Here is a 21663-nt window from a genome sequence, read left to right as displayed (position 1 = left end):
TGTCGAAATATGCAGCTGTTTGCTAAGAAGATGAAAGGTCAATGTTGTGTTCAAAACTTGTTTCTACTGCCCCTAAGTGGCCAAAAAAAAAAAAACAGACATTGCAGGTTTATCTAAACGGAGCCCTAAAAAATAGAAAAAAAAAGAAACCCACAACTGAGCAGAAACTGAACTGCAAGAGTTTTCTTTTCAACAAACCAACCTGAACAAACAGAGCTGAAGTAAAGGACATGAGGGCCGACCGAAGCATTTTAACACTGGAGGGAAGAAGAAAATACAACAACTATAACTGCAGGTAAAAACAGACAGATTCTTACTTACTCAATATTGACAAGTATAAAACCTTAAAGTAAACTGGCAAAATGAATTCCAACTTACCTGGACAAAGGTGATCCGCCCACCTTGCTGTGGCAGGTGTTTGGTAGGATCCACGTTCAGACTCCTCATCGAGTCGGTTGCACCTTCCGTAGTGTGGAGGCTGCAAAGATAAGTGAGTGAAAAGGTCAAATTAAATCAAGTACATGTCACCGTCACATTAATCCTGATTTGGAAAAAAAGAAAAAAAGAAAAAAGCTTGTAAACCAATGTTTGTTCCGTGTTGCACAACGAGAGAAATCATGTAAAGGTTTTGACATAGAGGCAATAACTTCAGTTTCTGAGGCCCAATACTTTCATTCAAGTGCTGGATTCAGCTCAAAATATTCTGTTGATTACAAGTCAGATGCAATAACTTAAATCTCCTGTTTATGGTTTTTAGCGTGATCACCCAGGAAAATGGTGGCAAAACTATATTTTATGTATCCCACATTTTCCTATAAAGTATCTGATACTGAACTGTCAATGTATAAGAAGGTATATGATCCTACATGTTGCTTGATTGGGTCCTTACAAAAGACGAAACACCCTCTCATTTAATCCACCTTGATGTTGCTGGGTATGTTTGCACATTAGCTTTGTATTTGTCATTGTACGTGTGTAAATGTGTGTTGTCGTCCCCCCCCCTCCCTCTTCCTCCTACATCACCCATGGTTTTCTGTTGTCCCTGAACACACCTCTCCTCCTCTCATCATCAGCGTCAATCTGCGGCTGTCACTCGGAGCCGGACAGTGACTAACGACACTCCCAGTCAGTCAAACACTTATCACCACACAGGTAACACACAGGCCTGGAAATGACTGACATGAAATGGAAACGTCTCTCATTCTGTGGGCCCGGGAGCTGAAGTGAAATATTAGCTGTGGGAGAGATGGCGGATGATAGGAAGCTCCCTGTTTGGGCTGGAATTGTGGAGGTCCAAGTTCTATTACATTTCTTTTTACGCGGCGGAGTGGTATGAAGATCCTGTTTGTCTGGATAAAAGATAGCTTTCCTTTTCCATTCCCTTTTCTTATATGCATTATTTTACTGTTTTCTTCACAATATGTTTCATATTCACAGATGGGCCAGACCCCTAACTTTCACTATGAGCTATTTGTGACTTGTTATGGAATAAAATGGTGCTCAAAGCCAGTGGGTCATTGTTGATATATAAGCCACTGTCCCTGAGGCTTTCCTGTGGTCCCCAGAACCAGAGCATAGGCCAGCTGAAAGCAGACTGCAGCCCGGTCAGTGTCAATGGGTCACATATGCTTACTCTGTCTCTACTATTACTCATAGACTCCACCTAATCTTCCCTCTATCCCTCTTCTTCTCTCTCACACATCTCCTTCATGCACTCACACACACACACACACACACACACACACACAATTCCCCCTGTGCAGAAAGATGAATGGGATGTTTCCAAACCACAGGTGCTGCTCTACTTGTGAGTCTTTCACATTCTTCACAACGCAGCTCAGACCTGCTCAGGTTTTTTTTTTTTTTTTAACTTTCTACTGTTTTCCCTGGTGGTGATTACTGCGGTACTTCAGAGCTGGGGGATAATGAGGAACAAGGAATTTTAGGCATGGAGTATACGAGCAGTCTGCCTGTGTATTAGCAGCTCTCTGCAACAACAAGTCAACCCTCATGACCCCCCCCCACACCCACCCACCCACCCATCACCACCACCACCACCACCACCCTCCCAGACGAGGCCTCACACAGACCGCCACTAGATGGGGCTAGTTGACTGAAACCCAGAGCACAGGCTCAATCTGCTGAGCAAGCTACACCACCTTGTGGTTGAAATTCCCTGCAGCCTGCAACAAGAGTCACTGTTTGCTCAGCTACCTTGGAAAAATAGAAATTATGTGTATATATGTGCTTGTTACTCACCCACATATTTGTGTTAAGGAGAAAAATAAATGCACAAAAGGCATTACAAGTATGTGTGATTCTAATGGTGGTGGAATTTATCAAAGTCTGTTTGCTGAAATGCAATTTTGAGGAACTTTGAGGAACTCTAACTTGAGGTACTTCCAGTATTTCCAATTTATGCTCCACTACATTTAAAAGGGGAATTCCTTATATATATATATATATATATATATATATATATATATATATATATATATATATAAAAAGATGTGTCCTTGGGGTTCCTTGTCATGTTTCTGTTGGTAGTTCCTCCAGAGAACTCTAAACTCAGTTTGTTTCATTTAAATAACTATTTATCCAATATTTTACAAAAAAGCAAAGGTTGAAATAAAGTCCAAAAAATTATTACAAATATGATTTGCTTTTCATCTTTTCTACCCCATTAAGGATCAGCAACCCTAAATGGCTGAAAACATGAAAACATAATGACTTTAATCTTGACAAACATCTGAAGTAAAGAAAAAGACACAGAACCTAAACAAAATCCTCATCCAATACAAACCACATTCAGTCTTATTACTTACAGTGTAAGTTATGAAGCAAGAACAGAGAAGTCATTTCACAATGACAATGACAATGACCTGAGGCCTGTAGATTCAAAAAGATGTGTTTTATATTAAGATGACGAGCAAGAATCAAAGCAAGGTTTTTATATGAAACGTTGTGCATGAGCGGCGATATTAGCGTCAGCGATCTCCGGTCAAGGCAAATTCAAGACATCTGCCAAGGTCCCTGGGAGCATCCACAGTGAGGCCTCATGAGCTGCAGTTAAACGGGAACATGTTGTTGACTGATGGCTTCCTGTCGTGAGAGGAAGAGACATGTAGAGAGGAGGAAAAGAAAAGAATGCGGCTGTGGTCTCACCTGAGCTCAGCAGGTACTCTGCAGATGTCTGGAGCCAACCTCAGTGGCCACAATAACACCTCAGGTTTGTTTGTTACGGGTGAAGCTACCAAGTACTTTCTGATGTTTCTCTCTTTGTCACTCTCCATCTCTTTTCTCTCTTGTTTTTCTATGCCGCTGTAGGCACACAGTAACATATTGACAGGGATGTTATTCAAGATGTTTTAATTCATTTTCTAAACTCTCTAAACTAACTCCTTGATCTTTTAATGTGAAAATATGGGATGACACGTTGTTCATGTTATGTTCGTGGACATAACACGAACAGAACAATCCATGACGCAAACCTCAAACTTTTTCAAATCTCTGTCTGCATTCCCTGATTTCAGATTCATATCAGCTTTTGATACCAGCAGTTTCTCTTTGGGGGGGGTGTCATGAAACTGTGATTATGCAACACAGACCTCATCGCCCACATGCCATTCCTCACCTATCAGAGAGGAATGGAAAGCAGGCCACCAGCCCACCAGTTGGACCTGCATGGTTTTGATATAGTCAATTTTTGGTGGCACAGACCGGAGAAGTAAGATCAACTCTTCCTCTGTTGGGTTTTGCATCGGCTTTCATGCAGAGTGTGTGGCTCTAGCAAAAGAGCATTCAGAGAGCTGCTGTTTGAAGTTGGCAGACTGAGATCCCATGCTTCGAAGTTACGGCTTCACATGGAAGGTTTTTTGAGGCAGTGACACGTGTCCGTCTGTCTGTCTGCCTCTCTGTCTGCCACCTGTCTGAGCTACAGCCGTTATAAAACCAGTGTGGGAAACCTCTTTTGTGCCAGTTTGAACAGGCACCCGTTAAAATCCACTGTGAAACTGCCAAGTCATAAGCAAACAGACAAGGTTCAACAGCTAAGAGCGCCAGCAGAGACGATGGCACAGACTGTCAACAGGAGGTCGTTTAGTCAGATTGAAAGAGTTGCGGATTGGACCAGCCACATTCACAACTGCGTTTCCCACCACACCAGGAACGTTAAACCAGTGAAAGCACTCAAATACTTTGCTGTGTATAGCAGACACATACATAAATTGCTGAGCTCATCACTGACTCTGCATTAATTTATCAGTAAAAACTTAAGACTAGATGTTGCACCTCTTTCCTGCTTGTTGTTGCGCTGTGGACAGAATAGCAGTGAAGAAAACTGCAACACGCTTTTGATTTTTTTTTTTCTATTTTTAATTGCTGTTTTATTTCTGAAAACCATTAGTAACATTTTTTTTTATTCAATTACAGCTGCACACGACGAACACATGATGGAACTGATGTAAAACACCAACAATTATTGGTAAAATATTTACATTAATGTACAATTTATACAGCAACTCAAGCAGAAACGTGCTTGGAAATGTCAGGAGATGAAGGTAATGAATGTAAACTCCAAAGACTTCTTTAACTTGAAAGTTCAACATGTTATCGTTGCTCTGCTATCAAGTATGACATAAAAAAAAAGTTAGAACTAGGCTCAGCTATCAGGTTTAGGACTTGAGGAAAATGTGTGTTTATATAGAAAGGGCAGGGAGGGTATCAGTGTCTGAAATGACAGAGGGACGTTTGGGAAGTACGTGTGTTTTACTGGACCCTCCTTTGCCCAGACACATCCGAACAATTCTAAAGAGGTCTTGTCTGAACCGAATTCCGATGAAGGCATAGAGGAATGGGTTCAGGCAGGCGTGAGTAAAGGCCAGGGTCTTGGTTACCTGTCCAGCTATATCAAAATAAGTGACTGTGGCACAATCTGTGATAGTGGTATTATAAGCCTGCATGGCCTCCACTATCAGCAGACTATTGTACGGCAGCTGAGAGAGGACGAACACAAACACCACAGCAAAGATGACGCGTAGGGCCTTGTGCTTTTTGAAATTCTTGGCCTGCAGAAGTGTGCGAATGATGACGGAGTAACAGAAGAACATGACTAGTAGAGGAAGGCAGAAGCCCATGCAGATCTGCATGGACAGGACTAAGATCTTAGTCCGGTTGTTTGTGTTGTTCCAGTAGACCAGAGCACAGAAGGTCTGCCCGCTTAGGTCTTGCTTCACCTGAGCAAAGATAAACTCAGGGAGAGCCAGGATAGCGGAGACAGACCAGACACCCAGGCAGGCAAGTTTGCTATGGTAGAGTCTCTTTCGCTTCAGGTTGTGGGCCTTGGTGACTTGTACAATAGCGATGTAGCGGTCCACGCTAATGCAGGTGAGCAGGAACATGCTGCTGAAGAAGTTGATCTTGTAGACGGCAGACACCATTTTGCAGAAACTTTTGCCAAAGTTCCAGCCGTTGACGCCATCGATCGCCCAGAAGGGCAGCATGCACAGGAAGAGGAGGTCAGCCACAGCCAGGTTTAGCAGGTACACGTCAGTCATTGTCTTCAGACGGTTGCGCACAGTGGTGTAGATCCAAACAACCATCATGTTACCCACAGCACCGATGATGAAGATGCTCCAGAATAGAGGAGACTCAACCTGCCCACGAAATTCTCTGACCCACTTTCTGTCACACATGCCTGTGCTTTCATTTGACCCAGTGTCATAGTCTGAGTAGTCAGGAGTGTCCTGTGTTTAAAAATAGAAAACTACATTATCCAATGCAGTATTAAAGAGGATTGCATGCAACAGATACACTGCCTTTTTCTCACTTTTCATTTCCATGAATGTCAGGAATGTTTATATTGTGTTTCTGTCCTCACACAACTTAACTGCCTTCAGGGTTTCATAACATAACATGCTTCTAGCAGGGATATAGTGACATGACATCAAACGCTGTCTGTGATGTACAAGCTAACCAAAGTGCACAAAAAAACAAGACTGCTCTCAGGTGCAGTCGTTATGTCGGTGCAGGAGAAACCACACTACTGCATAAACTTCCTGCTGCTATCCAAGGTGGGTAAACGATCCTGAGGGGCTCCAGAAAGGGGCCCCCGCAGCAGAACTCAGTACCCCAGATTGCATCAGGCTTAGATGTAGGGCAGAGATAAACAGCAAGGTGAAGCCGGGGCTTTGTGTTTTCACAAACAGTGGAAAATTTGATGCTGACGCGGCTTTCGAATCCGACTGTGGCATTTTGAATATCCTATAGATCTCTGCCTCAGATAAATCTAATGTACCTGGATCATGAAGTACATTGTTTTACACATTCATTAGAAACATTTAACAACAAATAACTGACATAAAATATATTCAATAAGAAGTTTATGTAGTATGCACCGTACTATTTGGCATATTAAAACTGTGCTCTTTCACTGTATTCTTTCAAATCTGCACCATAAACACATGGAAACTTTTTTCTCGTCTGTGATTTTAAATAGAGTCATTTCCTCTCAATCATACAGTACATCAAAAACAATAATTATATCAGCATAGTTAAACTTCTTCCTCATTCTTTTACACTTATGTCAGATAATTATCTCAAAGTAATACTTACACTTTCAGTATAAGCGGGGACTGGAGTCGTAAAAGTTGTTGACGGGTAATCCATTGTTATCTACAAAGAACCAAAGGATATTAATATAATACAAATAAATCAAAACCTTGTAACTTTGTAAAAATGTCACGTAGATTAATTATTAATAAATATAACAAATGAAAAAGGAAAAAAAGCTCATTGCGCAATAATTCACCCACCCTCCAAATGATGAAATTCAGCCGTCTTGGTTACAGTGTAGTTTCTGTGTCAAGGCAGTTTAGCGTACTCAAAAAAAACAACCTCCCCTTCACTTACTTATATGGTTCCCTGGTAACCACAGATCACATGTTGTTCGCTCTCTGTAAGGAAAGTACAGCACACAGCTTTCTTTGCAGTACATCAGCACTGCAGCCAAATGAGCATCAAATCTGGAAGGCAGCTTGCTTCAAATTAGTGAACAGAAACAACAGTGTGTTTTTTTTTTTTTTTTTTTTTTTTTTACTATGAAGCTGTGACTTTGAGATTGTACCCAATGAACTGTGGCCATCACGTTTAAGCCAAAACAATACACCCTGACTCCCTCCACAGCCGATTAAGTTTCAAGGCGAAGCCCATTTTCGACACGTTTTGTGTACACAGGTGGAGCGCTTAACACCACAGACGAGTGATGCATGAAACTGAGAAACATTGAGGTGTGAGTGAAGCACAAAACTGGAGGAGGTGGTTAATGATGAGCTCTTGTAAGCACCGCTGTTTTTTAAGCATCTATCACTGTCAAGACCTCAGGCTGTGTGGCCTATGATGACAGTATTCTCATTGTACACATAGGTGTAGTGTGAGGAATATCTTTTCATGAGGTTTTGATTTTCAGGGTAAATGAATGATATGATATGCCTCAGACCTCTTAGAAAAGCAATATCCCTGTTAGACATAAAATAAAGCAGCCCTGTCTTCTAGAAATTCTGTCAGTGTACAACTTAACTAAAACCTGCAAATACATTCTGTTTAATCATTACATTAAGAACTTAATCTGGTTTCAAATGTTTCCAATATAAACGTAATTTCTAGGAGACGAAACTTTTGAAGTTACAAGTGTGAAGCATGTTGGCAAATGCAATTGTTTCCTTTCTTGCTCAGAGCCAGATGAAAAGATTGATATCACCCTCAGGTGTGTATGGTAAATATGAAGGTGGAACCAGGAAATGCTTAGCTTAGCATAAAGACTAAAGGCAGACGACTTCACAAAGTTACTGAATCTTCGGTTTTTGCATGGATTAAACAAACAAGATGTCAAGGGTTTATCAGACAGTTGATTTTTTTATTTACCTGTGGACAGCGTCAGGCTAGCCTTTCCCCCCTGTTCCCAGGATTTATGCTAAGTTAAGCTAACTGGCTGCTACTATTAATTAATTGGATTTGAGTTTGTTTCATCATAGGCAATTTTAACTGTATGACCAGTTCATATAGTACGACTATACTGCACTACCAACACACTCATTCACTGAGTACTTCATAATGAACACCTGCTTAATCATGCAATTATCCAATCAGCCAATCGTGTGGCAGCAGTGCAATGCTTCAGTTCACATGACACATCAAACTGGGGAGAGGATGAGATCTCAGTGACTTTGACTGTGAACACTCTAGAGTTTACTCAGAATGGTGTGAAAAACAAAAACATCCAGCAAGCAGAAAATCTACAGATGGAATCGCCTTGTTGGTGAGAGAGGTAAGAGCAGAGTTTCAAATCATTACAAATGTGGTTAGCAGAAAAGCATCTCACAATGAGCAACACGTCAAACCTTGACGCAAATGAGCTACAACAGCAGAAGAACACGTCAGGTTTCACTCCTTTCAGCCAATAACCGGAGTCTGAGGCTGCAGCAGGGACAGGCTCACCAAAACTGGTCAGCTGAAGACTGGAAAAACATCGCCTGGTCTGATGAACCTGGATTTCTGCTGAGGCAGCAGATGATGGGGTTAGGGTTAGAATTTGGTGTCCACAACATGAATCCAGGACCCAACCTGCTTTGTGTCAACACTCCAGGCTGCTGCTGGTGGTGTAACGGTGTGGAGAATGTGTGTTTTCTTGCCACTTTGGGACCCTCAATACCAACCAAATGATTGAATACCACAGTCTCCTCCAGCATGATAACGCTTCATGTCACAAAGAAAGAAAAAGTTGGTCGCTCAGTCTTGAGTGCAAAGGGAGGGCCTTTACAAAATCCGTATGCTGTTCCTTATAAAGTGCCCGGTGAGTGTATATTCTGACGATTGCTGCCAAGGTAAAAGGCATTCATGTGACATGTCCTGGGAAAAAAAACATCTCTCTGTGAAGACAGGGAAGTGAAGAACCAAAGGTATTGCCAAAGGGAAGAAAAATAAAAAAATCACTCGCATCTCAGCTGACCATACTTCCACAAAACATGGCAAAGTAGAAAGTCCCTGTCATGCCAACTGTGTCACCTGAAGCCCAAACAAAACTGATAGTGAAAGACAACAAACGCAGCTTATGACCAGGATAGTTGCCAAATAAAGCGATGCAACTATATCATTATTATTACTTCATTAAACGCTGATGAAGTAACACATTCTGATCAACAAATCTGAGTTTACCAAGCCAACATTGACATGGTTTGAAAACTTTATTCGATGGCAGGTGTTTCAATCAGCTTTCTAGTTCTGCTTCCTTGTGAGTGGGTGTCTCGTGGGCTCTGTTTGAGTCTCACTGTAGGTCATTCAGTTGTTTAGTTCAAAGTTTCACTTCCCGGCCTGATATAAGATTTTCAGTCTTCGCTCATCGTGAACAATGCAGAAAGGATGAGCGTGTGGGCCATCAGCTCTCGGATTTCGACCAATTTACTGGTTGCGTTTCTCAGTTTTGATCACAGTGTGGCACAGGGAAACAACCGTGCCACGATGAGATAAGTAATTTCCTTTTGCGAACAGGTTGTTGAAGAAAGTGGTAAGCTAAGAAGTTTCACTCACTAACTGCCAAAGTGCAGCTAATTGGCTATATTGGTCTGATCTGTGGACATATGAAACACTTTTCTCTGCAGAAAAGAGAACGAAGTATTTACTTCCATAAGTCACTTCATGCATTTGTTGACAAAAATAGATGACAATGTTACATCGGGTCCCAAGTTGACGACAATGTTATATTTTGATATTTGCAAAGAGAAGGTGGTTTTGCTGAGAACTGCTGGTCTTCACTGAATTATGGCTTTTTGAACGTTAATTCTGACATTTGATTTTGCGTCACGTTGCAATGACGCATATAGTTATTTTTGCAGCATACAGAGGAACAAATGGACTGCCCATTGGTTCACTCCCCCAACAACCACCACCAACCCCACCCTCCCACCCCCTCGATATCTGATAACTTATATTTTACACTACATTTGAAATAACTTTGAGTTTGGAACGTATTCAATTTGGAGCTCCCTGTGGCCTTAAAAATACATATGACAACTTGACACCTCTCTAGCTGCTGGGGTTATGAGAAAAAGGCTCACTGGTAAGTTTAAGTTTGGGAAGCCATGAATAAGTCACCAGTATGAGATGATGCTGGCAGTATGATTTTAGCTTTTACAACATAACAGCGTGCTGTACAATGATGACAAAAGGGGAATCCTTGCAATCAGTGAAGTCAACCATACGTTTGTGTATTACATTTGAAACCAGAGATTTTGATAGGATACAGAGAACACTTTGAGTATGACTTCATTTGATTGATCTTGATTTGGTATTTCAAGGGAATTATATCACCAAAATGAAAACACATTGGGCAATCATTCTCAGAAAAAGACTAAAAGATGCTGCTGGCATCTGTTAATCTTGATCTATGCCACAAAGTGAGACTGTGCAGTGTCTGATAACTGAAACCTTTTAAAACCTTGATCACTGCCTCCTGATTGGCGGTATAGGGTTCTTACTCAGCACAACCAACATGGACTTGACCTAAACCAGGCAACTGATTAGGAGATAACGCTGAGCCATATAGACACAAATGAGCTGATACAGAGACAAACAATCTGTATGAAAAAAAAATGAAGCACAGATAGTATGTACTTTTACAGTTCATCTTTGATCTTGGAAGCAGCAGTTGAAAGAACAATCTCAACTAAAGGTCCACTTACTTAATTGCTTTTGACTGTATCACACAGTCTTAATTTTTCTTTTGGAAAAGGGCCACTCACAAGTCCTTAAAGGAGCTATTTGTAAGATTTTCTGTAGCTTCAAAGACAACATTTGCATTAACAGCTGTTTACTTATCAGTCTTGCTGAGAGCTTCAGCCATTATTGTGTTTACAACACAAGAGGTTATAATATAACCTCTGAGTAGTGCTACTTCATGAGGGCAGACTGGACACCACAGAGACTCGGTATCAGAAAGTGACAAGACAGGCCAACCAGCCCGGGGTTAGCTGGTTAGCGTGCTAACTTCAGAAGAGAAATGATAGAAATAGAATCAAAACAAAAGGGTTGCTTTCCACCTCTTTAGACCGCACTGAAAGAACTGGAAATGGTTCTTCTAGACTGGTAAATCTAGCAGCTGAGTCTTAACAGCTGTTGATTTTAACGTTGGCTATGTAGCAATAGCAAAACTTACAAATAAACTTACGAAAAATGCTAGTGGCATGAGGGGAGACTGAAATATTTGAACAACTATTCGACGGAAGTTTAGTCCAGAAATTCATGGTTCCCTGACGATGAATCCAAACAACTTTGGTGATCCTTTGACCTTTCCTCAAGCACCACCACCACATAGACATTTGGGGTTTTGAATGGAATAACTCAACAGCTATTGGATGGATCTTCATGATGTTCCCCTCATGATGAATTGGAATAACTTGGTTCATAGCTTTCCATCTAGCTCATTCATCAGGTCAAAATTGTACTTTTGTGCCAATTAGCAAATTCTACCATGTTATTGTGCTAAATATGATGGTGAACATGGTTAACATTAAACCTGCTGAACATCAGTATGTTAGCATTTTCATTATAAGCATGTTAGCATACTAATGTTAGCTTTCATTCTAGCATTGCTGCACCTAAGTCAGAGAGCCACAAGTGAGGCTGTAGTCTCACTTTCAATTTTCTTTTATTCCTGTAATTGCTCATCTCTGCAGCCACTGAGGCCTACATTTACAATTCTGAAATAATGGTAAAAATGCTAAAATTGAAACAATAGCACAGGTGAGAGTAAAGTCATACGTGCGTTATACAGCTAAATCTATCTAAAGACATTAACCATTATAACTTACCGGATCAAGTAAGGATGTTGCAGCAATTCTACTGTGGGCACTGATGACAATGACAATGAGCAAGGGTGGCTTTTATAGCTGATTTGTAAGGGGAAGAAGGTGTTGTCTTTTCCTTCAGAAGATATAGTCTCACTTTAAGTAAACATATAATGTATAATCTGATTCTTGTTTTCTTTTTAAAGCTCTGTGATACTAATATTGAGGAAAATATTCAAACCCAAGAAGACAGTGCCAATTTGGCCACACAGTATGCATTTCGATAAAGCTTTCTGGTTTTCGGCTGAAAATAACACCCCCACTGTTTTTAAACATCACACTGTACTCTGGACATCACCTTATATTCAGAAATGTGCAAAGTTTCTCACACACAAACGTTCACAAGATGATTCTGAAGAAAAGCTAAACAACAGAAGCTTTTGTCTCGCTATTGAAACCAAGAAAACCCCTTTGATGCCTTGTGAAAAGGAACAGGAAGTTGCTGTGAATCAGTAAATCACTTTACGCGAAGTATTAACATTCGCCCGATGTTGTGGCAAAGTACTGTCTCTGTCACGATGCATGAAATTGAGATACTCACCACTTCCTGTATACCTGCTGTGATTTATTTCAAGTGTTTATAGACAATTGTCAGGCATTTGCATCCTATCTGAAATTATCTTGTTTTCAGGTGCTTCTACTAGGAAACAGATGCTCGTATACAAGTATAAATTCACACACATAAGCACACAAAATAACATTATAATGTTTTATATGTTTTGACAGCAGATCAAAAAAGGTTTTTAAAGGATATTGTTTTAGTGTCAATTTGCCCCTGCCCCTTTTTTCTGCAGCTGTAGGAGGAGAGGTTCATCATGCATACAACCCATGCACATGGCATAAACCAACACAAGTTTCAGTCAGGACAGACTGTGGCTTGAAGAGTTTCACTCATAACAAAAAAAAAAAAAAAAAAACTGGCGACCACTTTGTTTTTTACTCTGCCACTATCTCAATTCACTTTGGTTAACACTTACAAGGCAAAAACAATGAGGTCTTTTATAAACAGCTTAGGCAGATGAAGTGGTTAAGAGTGTAAAAATAAATGTTTTATAGATTGCACAAGTGATAAGATATCCTTACCAGTTGACATTAACAAACAGGGGGAAGGATGCATTTTATTATCATTTGAACCCCTCTGGTTTCCTGAAATTTAATAAGTTCGAAAATCAGTTGAAAAGTTTCTTGTATTATCTGATTAGATTTTAGATAGAAATTGCAATGTTGGAGCCTGCCACTTAAAAAGGAAGAGGGAGGCAGGAAACAAACAACACAATTACAAGCTAAATTATATGCAATAAAATCTAAAAATAAGTAGGAAATCAGGCTTCTCCTGATGCTTCAAGCCATGTCTGTTTTAACACATTAAAATTAAAATTGAACATAACTTTAGTGTATAACTAGTCTAACCAAGAACATGAACTGCATTCACCCCCTCTCTTCTCTCTCTACACTTCTTATCTAGTAAAGATTTAAAAACTGGTATGAAAAATATCTTACCTATAGTGGTCTGCTACTCAGGACGATCATCCTCAGACCTATTGTGGGTGTGCTTTGTGTCATTTTACACTACTTCTTTCTAAACTCTGCTCTAGCCAGTGAGGCAGAAATGTCAAAATGTTTGAAAAAAAAAAGAGAGGGGTGTGCGCAGATGTACTGGTCTGCAAATACACATGAAGCAATACAATCAGCCTTAATTGGGCAACAGCACACATCTTATTCTGAACCCACATAATCCTATCTACTTGTCGTATATATTATTAGTAAAATGCAGTGATCAGAGGCCACTTAAAGCCATTGAGATCATACTTTCCTGTGTACAGTTTTTCAAGTTTATGTGGAGACATACAATTCATTTATTTGTGTATGACCCATGTATTATTGCAGTACATCGCCCCCTTGTTGAATCAGTCAGTTCCGAAACAATTACATTTCTTACATCTGATTCATCCACTTTATTACATTTGTCCAACTTTTTTATTGTTTTAAAAGTATCAGGGCAGCCTGGAGTCTTTCCCAGAATGCAATGGGCCAGAGGAGGGAGACACCCTGGGTAGGTTCACTGTCATATTTACTGTCTGATATTTGTCATAAGGTTGAAAATGTGCTGTTTGTAGGCTATTTTTCAACTTATGTGATATAACTTGAATTTTATGATGAAATATCCCCCAAACTTAAAGTAAAAAATTAAAAACAATATGACGATGGCCATCTACAATGGCCACACATAATTGGTAACAGCTTTTATTACCCCATACTTTGCACAATACAAACAAATGCACATCTAGTGTAATATAGGGTAGATGTATCATACTCTACAAGAGCATTACTTCATGAACATCATGTATATATTCATTTTTTTTCTCTTAGACTCCATCACCCACAGCGATACGAAAAGTACACAGTTAAAGTTTCCAGACAAAAATATTCTATGCCCTTTGTTTAGGGAAGTAGGGAAATCAATCTATAGGTCACTATCCATGTCATTCAATATGTAATGGCAGAAAAAAGAATTGCAGGAAATGTTGTATGGTTTCAATGATCAGACTTTCACAGAATGCCAGATCATAGGATATGTTTTTGGAAATGCTTTTAAATGTTTAGTGAAAAAAATGAAAGTAGGAGTGCCCTCAAAGGGTCCGGAAGCATTACTTTGAAGCATGGGGTTTGCTTGAAATCTCAATAACAGACTGGATTTTATCTACAAAAAGGGGCTACTAAAATTAAGACTGATCAGCAAAATATCAATTACCAATAACCCAGTTCTAATAAGCTAAACATTACCCATAACCATGTGATAAATAAGACTGCAAAGCTTTAGACAGTATGTATCTGTCCAGTTAAAAAATGGACAAGGCCTCTTCAAACAGGGACATGATAGTACTTGCATAGAGCACTGAGGGAAGTTTGCTAGCTACTGTAAGTGAGCTCCAAATTGAGACGTAGAAAAAAAAAAGCACAGCTGGAGAAGGCTATCATTTGTTACTATTTCACTTGTGTATTCAGTTGTGTGTACTGTCAACTTCCCCGCTCCCGCTCTTTAGTGAAGCCAATAACTACTGAAGATTCCGGATAAAGCATGAATAAACAATTCCTCATGGAAGTGCCGTTTTCTGTCTCTCTTGTCTTACAGCAGTGTAACTGATGGTTTCTTGTCCAAACCACAGTCAGAAAGGTTGGTCCTGTCTTACCCTCTGGACGTGTGTTTAACCAGCTGCCTTGGATAGAACTCATTCACTGGGCTCATATCTGAAACAGACAAGCAGTACGAATCTCATATTGGATAAAAAATCTTAATAAGAAAGTGCATCTTAGGAGTCAAAAAACCAACAGAACAAATACCAGTGTTTGGAATGGAAAATGTTTGTTTTATTCCTTATTGCTGAACGCTCACCTCTGCAATCGTTTTCTAATTTCTTTGATCTGCTCATTTTTCTTGGTCAGTATCTCCTTCATGTTGCGGTAGGCCGCAGTTTGCTGGAACTTCTTCTCCAGCTCCTGCAGACCGTACACACAAAGTATATACACACATGAAAATAATGGCACAGATGCTTAATGCACCCATACTAAAAAGTGGCCAGTATAACAAGCACCAGCTATCGACTTATCTGCCAACAGCAAATTGGATCATGTGATGTTTGGTGGGCTTGTGACTATATAACCAATAATCTAGTTATAGTCTTAGATATCCATATATATTAAGAGTTTAAATCATCAGGACTGTGTGGGTGTATAATCAGATTAGACTGACATAGTCGCCTGGTAACATAAGCAAACAACCCCACAACTGTTGAATCAAATTTAGCTAAATTCTGATTGGTGCACAGAAGTATGTGACATTATCTTTAAACAACAGAGCCCTGCCCACTTCACACAATAGAGAAGAAGAAAAAAAACCCAAATACTGAAACCACTCAGAGGATATAAACAAAACAGTTTTAACTGTTGCAGCATGGTAAGAAACAGATTGAGAAAATTTGTTTCCAAGGCCTTTTACTTCAGATGATGGTTACTGTCAGTTGTGGGTAAAGACCACAGTGACCACAGTTTACCTTTTCTGCCAAGGCCAGCTGCTCCTGTACTCGAAGCAGCTCGTGTTTGGCAGAGATCAGGTTCTCCTGCAGATCCTTTTGGGAGGCAGCGCTGGTGCAGAGAGACCTCTCATAGTCCTCCTTCAGAGCTGCCACTGTGTCCTCTAGACTGGTGATCTCCTGGGATTGAGCAGCAAGCTTAAAAGAAAAAGCAAAACAACACACAAGTTCAGATGGGATGAATGTTTATACTAGAGAATGGACACCTTCTATTCCTATTCACAGTGACAAACAAAAGTCACACTTTGATCAGCTAGATACATACCATTTCAGATCCAAGTTAGCAGACAAAAGCACAATGACAGCAAGTGTTCAGATCCAATACGATAATAACTGAAGAGTTAAAAAATAAAAGTAGAACACGGAAAGAAAACTTAAAATGTCACAAGCGAAGATGATGTTACTGGCTCATCAAACATGGAACAGTACCTGCTGTTCACCCTGCACCTTCTTAAGGTCTTTCAGAGCTCTCTCTGCCTTGGTTTTGTCATCTAGTGCACTCATGGCCTAAAACAGTTAATCAGAGAATCAGGTTAATTATGTAAATGAATAGACTGAAATATGTGGTCTGCTTATAAAATATGTGAGTCAGTTTTATACCTGGGATTCTATAGTCCGCAGCCTGGCTTTCAGTTTATTGTTTTCCTCCTGTAGTCTTGCTATCTCCTGGAGAAATATTTGACATACAGTAGATCAGCATGAGCATATGAGCGTGATAATGACAGCCAAACTTTCGGCAATTAATCTGCACAGGTAATCCATGTAACCTGTTACTTTACCTTGTTGAGAAGTTCAGACACCCCACCTTCATTCAGCGGTGCTAACTTGGGTTTGCTTGTTTCCTGGTTTAGCTGCTAATAAAGTAAAGACTTTTAACAGATACAATAGCAGAACAGTTCTTGTTTCTTAGTTTAAAACATGTTGGTTATGTCCTCTATGCTGTGCAAATAAACCACTATCCGTTCAGCCTTACTTTTCTTAGAAATGCAAAGATGACTTGTGTCCCCCTTTTGAGAAAGGTGTGAATAGACAAACCCATGAAAGAGTGAAATATTGAATTACAAAGGCTGATTTGTTTTTCTGTTATAATGTGTCCTAAAACCACACATCAGCCTCAGTGAAGTGTGACTCTTAAACCGCATTGCTACGTGACAAGGGCAGGTGTGCCGACATATAAAACTACTAAAAATGCAAGAGTTCTCTAGTTACTGCATTCTATGCGGGTGTAAATATGCTTTGAACGTATGATTAATGGCGACTAGATTGATGGGGATATTTAAAAGCCTATATATGATAGAGCTGCACATTATACTCACCTTATCAGTGGTTTTAAAGTCAGTCTTCTCAAATTCAGCTACTTGTTCTAACAACTCCCTGTTCAGGTAGAGAGGAGCAAAGAATTGGATGGCAGAATAATGAAGAAAAGAACAAAGAAAAAAAGACAAAAAAGAAAAAGCTTGAACCCTATAAAATATTATACAGATTTTTTTAGATTGAATTAAACATTTGTATATAAAAAAAGTTAATATTACGATTCTGTGAGCAACACTGAATAAATTGTGACTGATCTGATAATCTCTAGAATCACTTTATACAACTGTCACCTTGTCACCGCAATGTTGATGTTTTTGTGACAGTACAATAATCTACTATTTGACAGTTGTAAATGTTTGGCAAGGGAAATAAACACCCTTGTTGTATATGGCAGTTTAACACTTAAACTATAAGATATATGCCTGTGGTGACAGATATGCTCTCTGAGAACCTTAAATGTGGTTTGTTAAAAAGCAGCTGAACACACGTAGACCGTGACATGGGGCGGGGTCCTTGCTTTAGACACCGTATCAGTCACGTACGATAAAACTTCTTTATCCACCCATCATGTGCATATTAGAAAAAAAAAAAAAAATTCAAAACACACAGGGTTTTAATGAGGTTAAAGGTTCCGTAGGTCAAAAGCTACATGAAGTTCACCTGAATGTCACAGAAGACAAAGAGCACATTCAAACCTGTGCACATGTACTGTGGAGCTGCACAATGGTCAAACTGGTCAACAGCATTAGCTCATTTCAAGAAACACTGCAGACGTTTATACATTTTTCACTTGATATTGAAATGATATGGTAAAAAGAACAGGATGACGTGTTTAGTTTGACTTTCAGATTTGTTTTCAAAGGTGACATTTGAACAGCTCCTCAACTGTCATTTTCATCCTCTAAATTGTTCTACTTTGAATTATTGTTCATCTATAAAACAACACCTGTGCTCTAAGAGCTGACTATATTCGTGCCAAAAAGCTCAAATACTTCCTTAGCCAAAATGTCAAGGGTGCAAAGTTCATTCTGACAACAGGTTAAATGTGATTTCTCATTGTTACTGGTGTCACATGTGCATGTCCACATTGCTCTATGTTCAGGCTTGTGATATGAAAATAAACCCTCTAAAGCACTCTTGCCATCCTTGCTTAGAGATAACAGCAAGAACAGCCTTTTACGTTTTGCTGATATAGACTTAATTTTATATCACATGGCCACAAACCAATGACTTTGTGCCACTTCTTTAAACCAGTGACACTTCATGTGATCACATGACATTGTGCCACTTCACAAACATGAGCTGCTAGTAATTACTGGCGGTAAATAAATATGCAAATATTAAATTAATTACTTTTTTCTATTAAATAAAACAGTAATAAATTAAAATTACTGTAAATGTGAAACAATAAATACAGTTTGAATTGTAAATTTGAAACTTTCACCTGTCGCATTAATTTAAATCATTTTTATTTGAAAATATTTTTAAGGTAAATTTTATTATTATTATTTTTATTACATCAGAGCCCACAAGAAACACAAAGTTTATTTATTTATAAACACAAGTAATGACCTTAAATATTATCTATCACAACTTTGAGAATGCTTCCTCATTGCTCACCTGTTCTCAAGTTCTGAGATATCACTCTGCAGTCGGAGGTAAAACTTCTCAGCCTGGGAGAAGAGCTGCCTGAGCAGCAGCACATTGGTGTGGGCTGTGTTGATGAGCTCCATCTCCACCTCCCCACGCACCACCGCCTGCAGCCCATCCAGCATCTCCCTCACCTCATCCACTGTGAAGGTTTCCTCCACTAGCCTTCAGGGAGAAGCATGCACGCACACACACATACACATTACAGAATCGTCTGAACTGTTATGTTATATTTTCTTATATAGAATATGGGTTTGAAGTTAAGTGAATTAAAGTTGAATTTACATACAAACAATGACACCAAAAACGTAAGTATGAACAATCACCTGCTATCTTTGAGTTCCTCAAAGCATGAGTCAATAGTCTTCAGTCTCAGGACCCTTTTTGAACGTGCAAATCGCATGTAATTGATGGCTTCATTCTGGTGGTGTTCATTAAACCCAAATTCAGCCTACAAAGAGACAAAAGGCAATAAATTAGTAAGAAAGATTGGCATCGAAAATAATAGATGGGTATAAAGACCGGGGGAGATTATAATAGCAACTAGCTGACCAGCTAACATGAAGAGGATTTCCCCCTGCTAATATGTGACAGGGCCTATCCACATGAGCTTGCGCACATAACGTGGGATGCTTGCTATCTGTATGTATCTAACTTTACTCGTCTGTGAATCCAGGACGTGCACCACGTTTAGAAAGCAGAGTTAACGCTAAATATTTAGAATGCTAACTTCTAAGAGCAAACAGGTGGCATGGTTACCCATAAACAACAGCAAATGATAGCAGCTACTTACCATGGTGGCTGTGCAGCTAACGTTAACGCAACAGAAGAAGTTAGCTAGCTTGTAGACTGTGCTGATCCAACAGGAAAAAATGGATGTTTCAGCCTCTAATTTAGGCCCCGCAGCGAGCAGACTACGAGCTAAAGGTAATATACTGGAGTCGAAGCTCAAGTAAACTCAAATAAACTTAAAGTTCAACTCGGCAAAGAGGCTGACGTTAAACGGAGGTTATATCATGGCTATAAGATTATCTGGCAGATTGGCTAGCCTAGCTTCACAGGCAGTGTTTGCCTTGAGAATGCCTTGGTAACGGAGAATAGCGTCATTACCTTGGTTACTAGAGGTGCGTTCAACGGCGCTACGTACAACACAAACATTACAAAAGCAAACCGCTAAATGGACGAATTATTACTAATATAATTATATGTGAATGCAATATAACAAACAAAATTTAAACATAGATATTTAATCGTTATTATAAACTTCAATATTTTTGTATATAATGCTAATCTTTATTTTGCTGGTCAAAAGGATGTCATTTAAAGTAATATCCTGCCACTGATATCGATTTTGAAATAATGGTTTGGGGGCAAAAATGCATTTGTGATCTGCTGCTATGAACACAAAGTCATATAAAAGTTTGTTAACACATTTTGTAAAGAAAATGTTCTAAGAAAATGTTTTGTTAAATACAAAATGTTTTGTTAAATACATCCGCAGTTTCTGTGCTTTGTCACTCTGAAAAGGGTGATTCCTAAAAGGAACATTTTTATTTTTAGTCAAAGATGATGATATGATAACCATACCAGATCAGATTATTTTGTCTCCATCCATACTATGGAATTTCTGAAGAATTTTAAGTTGCAGGTTATAGATACTAGTGTTATGATAATTCAACTTAGCTTTAGATGGCAGTATTGAGCTACAAGTGTGCGATGAGTACAGGTCTTGTTACAGACGGGTGCCCTTTATCAGCACCTTGCACTGGAAGTATCTTCACTGCTTCACTTACATGTACATCACATGCATTTTCATGTTTTAGCAACTGGGCCTGGTACAGGGGTGTTCACAGAAAAGCTTAGCTCACAGCTACAGAAAGGCCTAGCAATCTAGGCTATATACTTTTTTGAAAGACTGGAATCTTGTCCTGGTTTACATCGATTGCATTTCTTTAACCACCTCTCTGTAGGTATAAGGTATGGTAAGGTTATGTGGAAGTGATCATGAACCCAATGCTCAGGAAAACATGTTGTGGAAATAAAAGAAGTTGTAATAGCAAAAAAATAAAACCCCCAAAAAACAGCTTTTCTTTACACTTCAATTAATGCTGAAAGCTACAGCTAGAAGAGTAGATCTTATTTCCTGACATAGTGAGTTTAGACTTAATTTTACATTGTACCAATGTTTAGTTGATAACATCTTTCTACATTTAATTTAAATGTACTTATTTAGACTACCTATTAAACCAAATTACCCTTACTGTATGGCATAATTACTCCATGCAGAGTAGTAAACAATGTTTGTTTTAATTTTGCTTTGTGTTCTCCCTTGATAAATACATTGTTGTACACTGTATTAAATACTAACAGAGTGAGGTTTAATTGTTCCACAGAAACACTTTTAGATTGGGATGGCAAAATGAAGCTACTGGTCAAAACAAGATGACATATGTGACTGTGTCTTTCACTCACATAAAGCCATTGTCACTATGTTTAGTATAACATTTTTATCCTTCAACGTCACTTTTTCATTGTTGATCATGTAGCATCCATATCTCCTGATGGCAGTTAATTGCCTCCAACAACGACTATTAGTATTCTTTTTTATACATGTTTCAATTGATGAACAGACAGGAATCAACATGGCTGCTTCTCTGTCAGTTAAACTCATTTGACTCCATGTGAAAAAGATAAAATCTTCAGAGAGATAA

The 21663-nt window shown here is 39.2% G+C and overlaps 2 protein-coding genes across 6 annotated transcripts; both read right to left on the bottom strand.

The window, feature by feature from the left end:
* Positions 1–3681: 3681 nt before the first annotated feature.
* On the bottom strand, positions 3682–13983 carry LOC130161524 (C-C chemokine receptor type 9-like). Of its 3 annotated transcripts, none has more exons than XM_056364875.1 (3): positions 13398–13983; positions 6613–6672; positions 3682–5744 (listed from the first exon to the last, which is right to left on the bottom strand). In XM_056364875.1, the coding sequence occupies exons 2-3, from the start codon at positions 6664–6666 to the stop codon at positions 4698–4700; spliced, it is 1101 nt and encodes a 366-aa protein (XP_056220850.1). In that variant the 5' UTR covers positions 6667–6672; positions 13398–13983; the 3' UTR covers positions 3682–4697. The 3 variants fall into 3 exon arrangements, with proteins under 3 accessions (XP_056220850.1, XP_056220852.1, XP_056220849.1); XM_056364877.1 differs by lacking the exon at positions 13398–13983 and adding an exon at positions 6910–7027; XM_056364874.1 differs by lacking the exon at positions 13398–13983 and adding an exon at positions 6813–6903.
* A 142-nt stretch (positions 13984–14125) lies between these two features.
* On the bottom strand, positions 14126–20049 carry lztfl1 (leucine zipper transcription factor-like 1). Of its 3 annotated transcripts, none has more exons than XM_056364878.1 (10): positions 19746–20049; positions 19279–19403; positions 18923–19117; positions 17305–17362; positions 16768–16842; positions 16589–16654; positions 16418–16495; positions 15950–16126; positions 15292–15395; positions 14126–15146 (listed from the first exon to the last, which is right to left on the bottom strand). In XM_056364878.1, exons 1-10 carry the CDS (start codon positions 19746–19748, stop codon positions 15128–15130), a joined length of 900 nt encoding a protein of 299 aa, XP_056220853.1. In that variant the 5' UTR covers positions 19749–20049; the 3' UTR covers positions 14126–15127. The 3 variants fall into 3 exon arrangements, with proteins under 3 accessions (XP_056220853.1, XP_056220855.1, XP_056220854.1); XM_056364880.1 differs by having other exon boundaries at positions 15950–16108; XM_056364879.1 differs by having other exon boundaries at positions 16768–16839.
* Positions 20050–21663: the final 1614 nt, after the last annotated feature.

The sequence above is a fragment of the Seriola aureovittata genome, chromosome 20 (assembly GCF_021018895.1).
Source record: "Seriola aureovittata isolate HTS-2021-v1 ecotype China chromosome 20, ASM2101889v1, whole genome shotgun sequence".
Taxonomy (NCBI): domain Eukaryota; kingdom Metazoa; phylum Chordata; class Actinopteri; order Carangiformes; family Carangidae; genus Seriola; species Seriola aureovittata.
The sequence above is the reverse complement of the archived record's forward strand: the minus strand, read 5'-3'. Positions and strand labels throughout refer to the sequence as shown.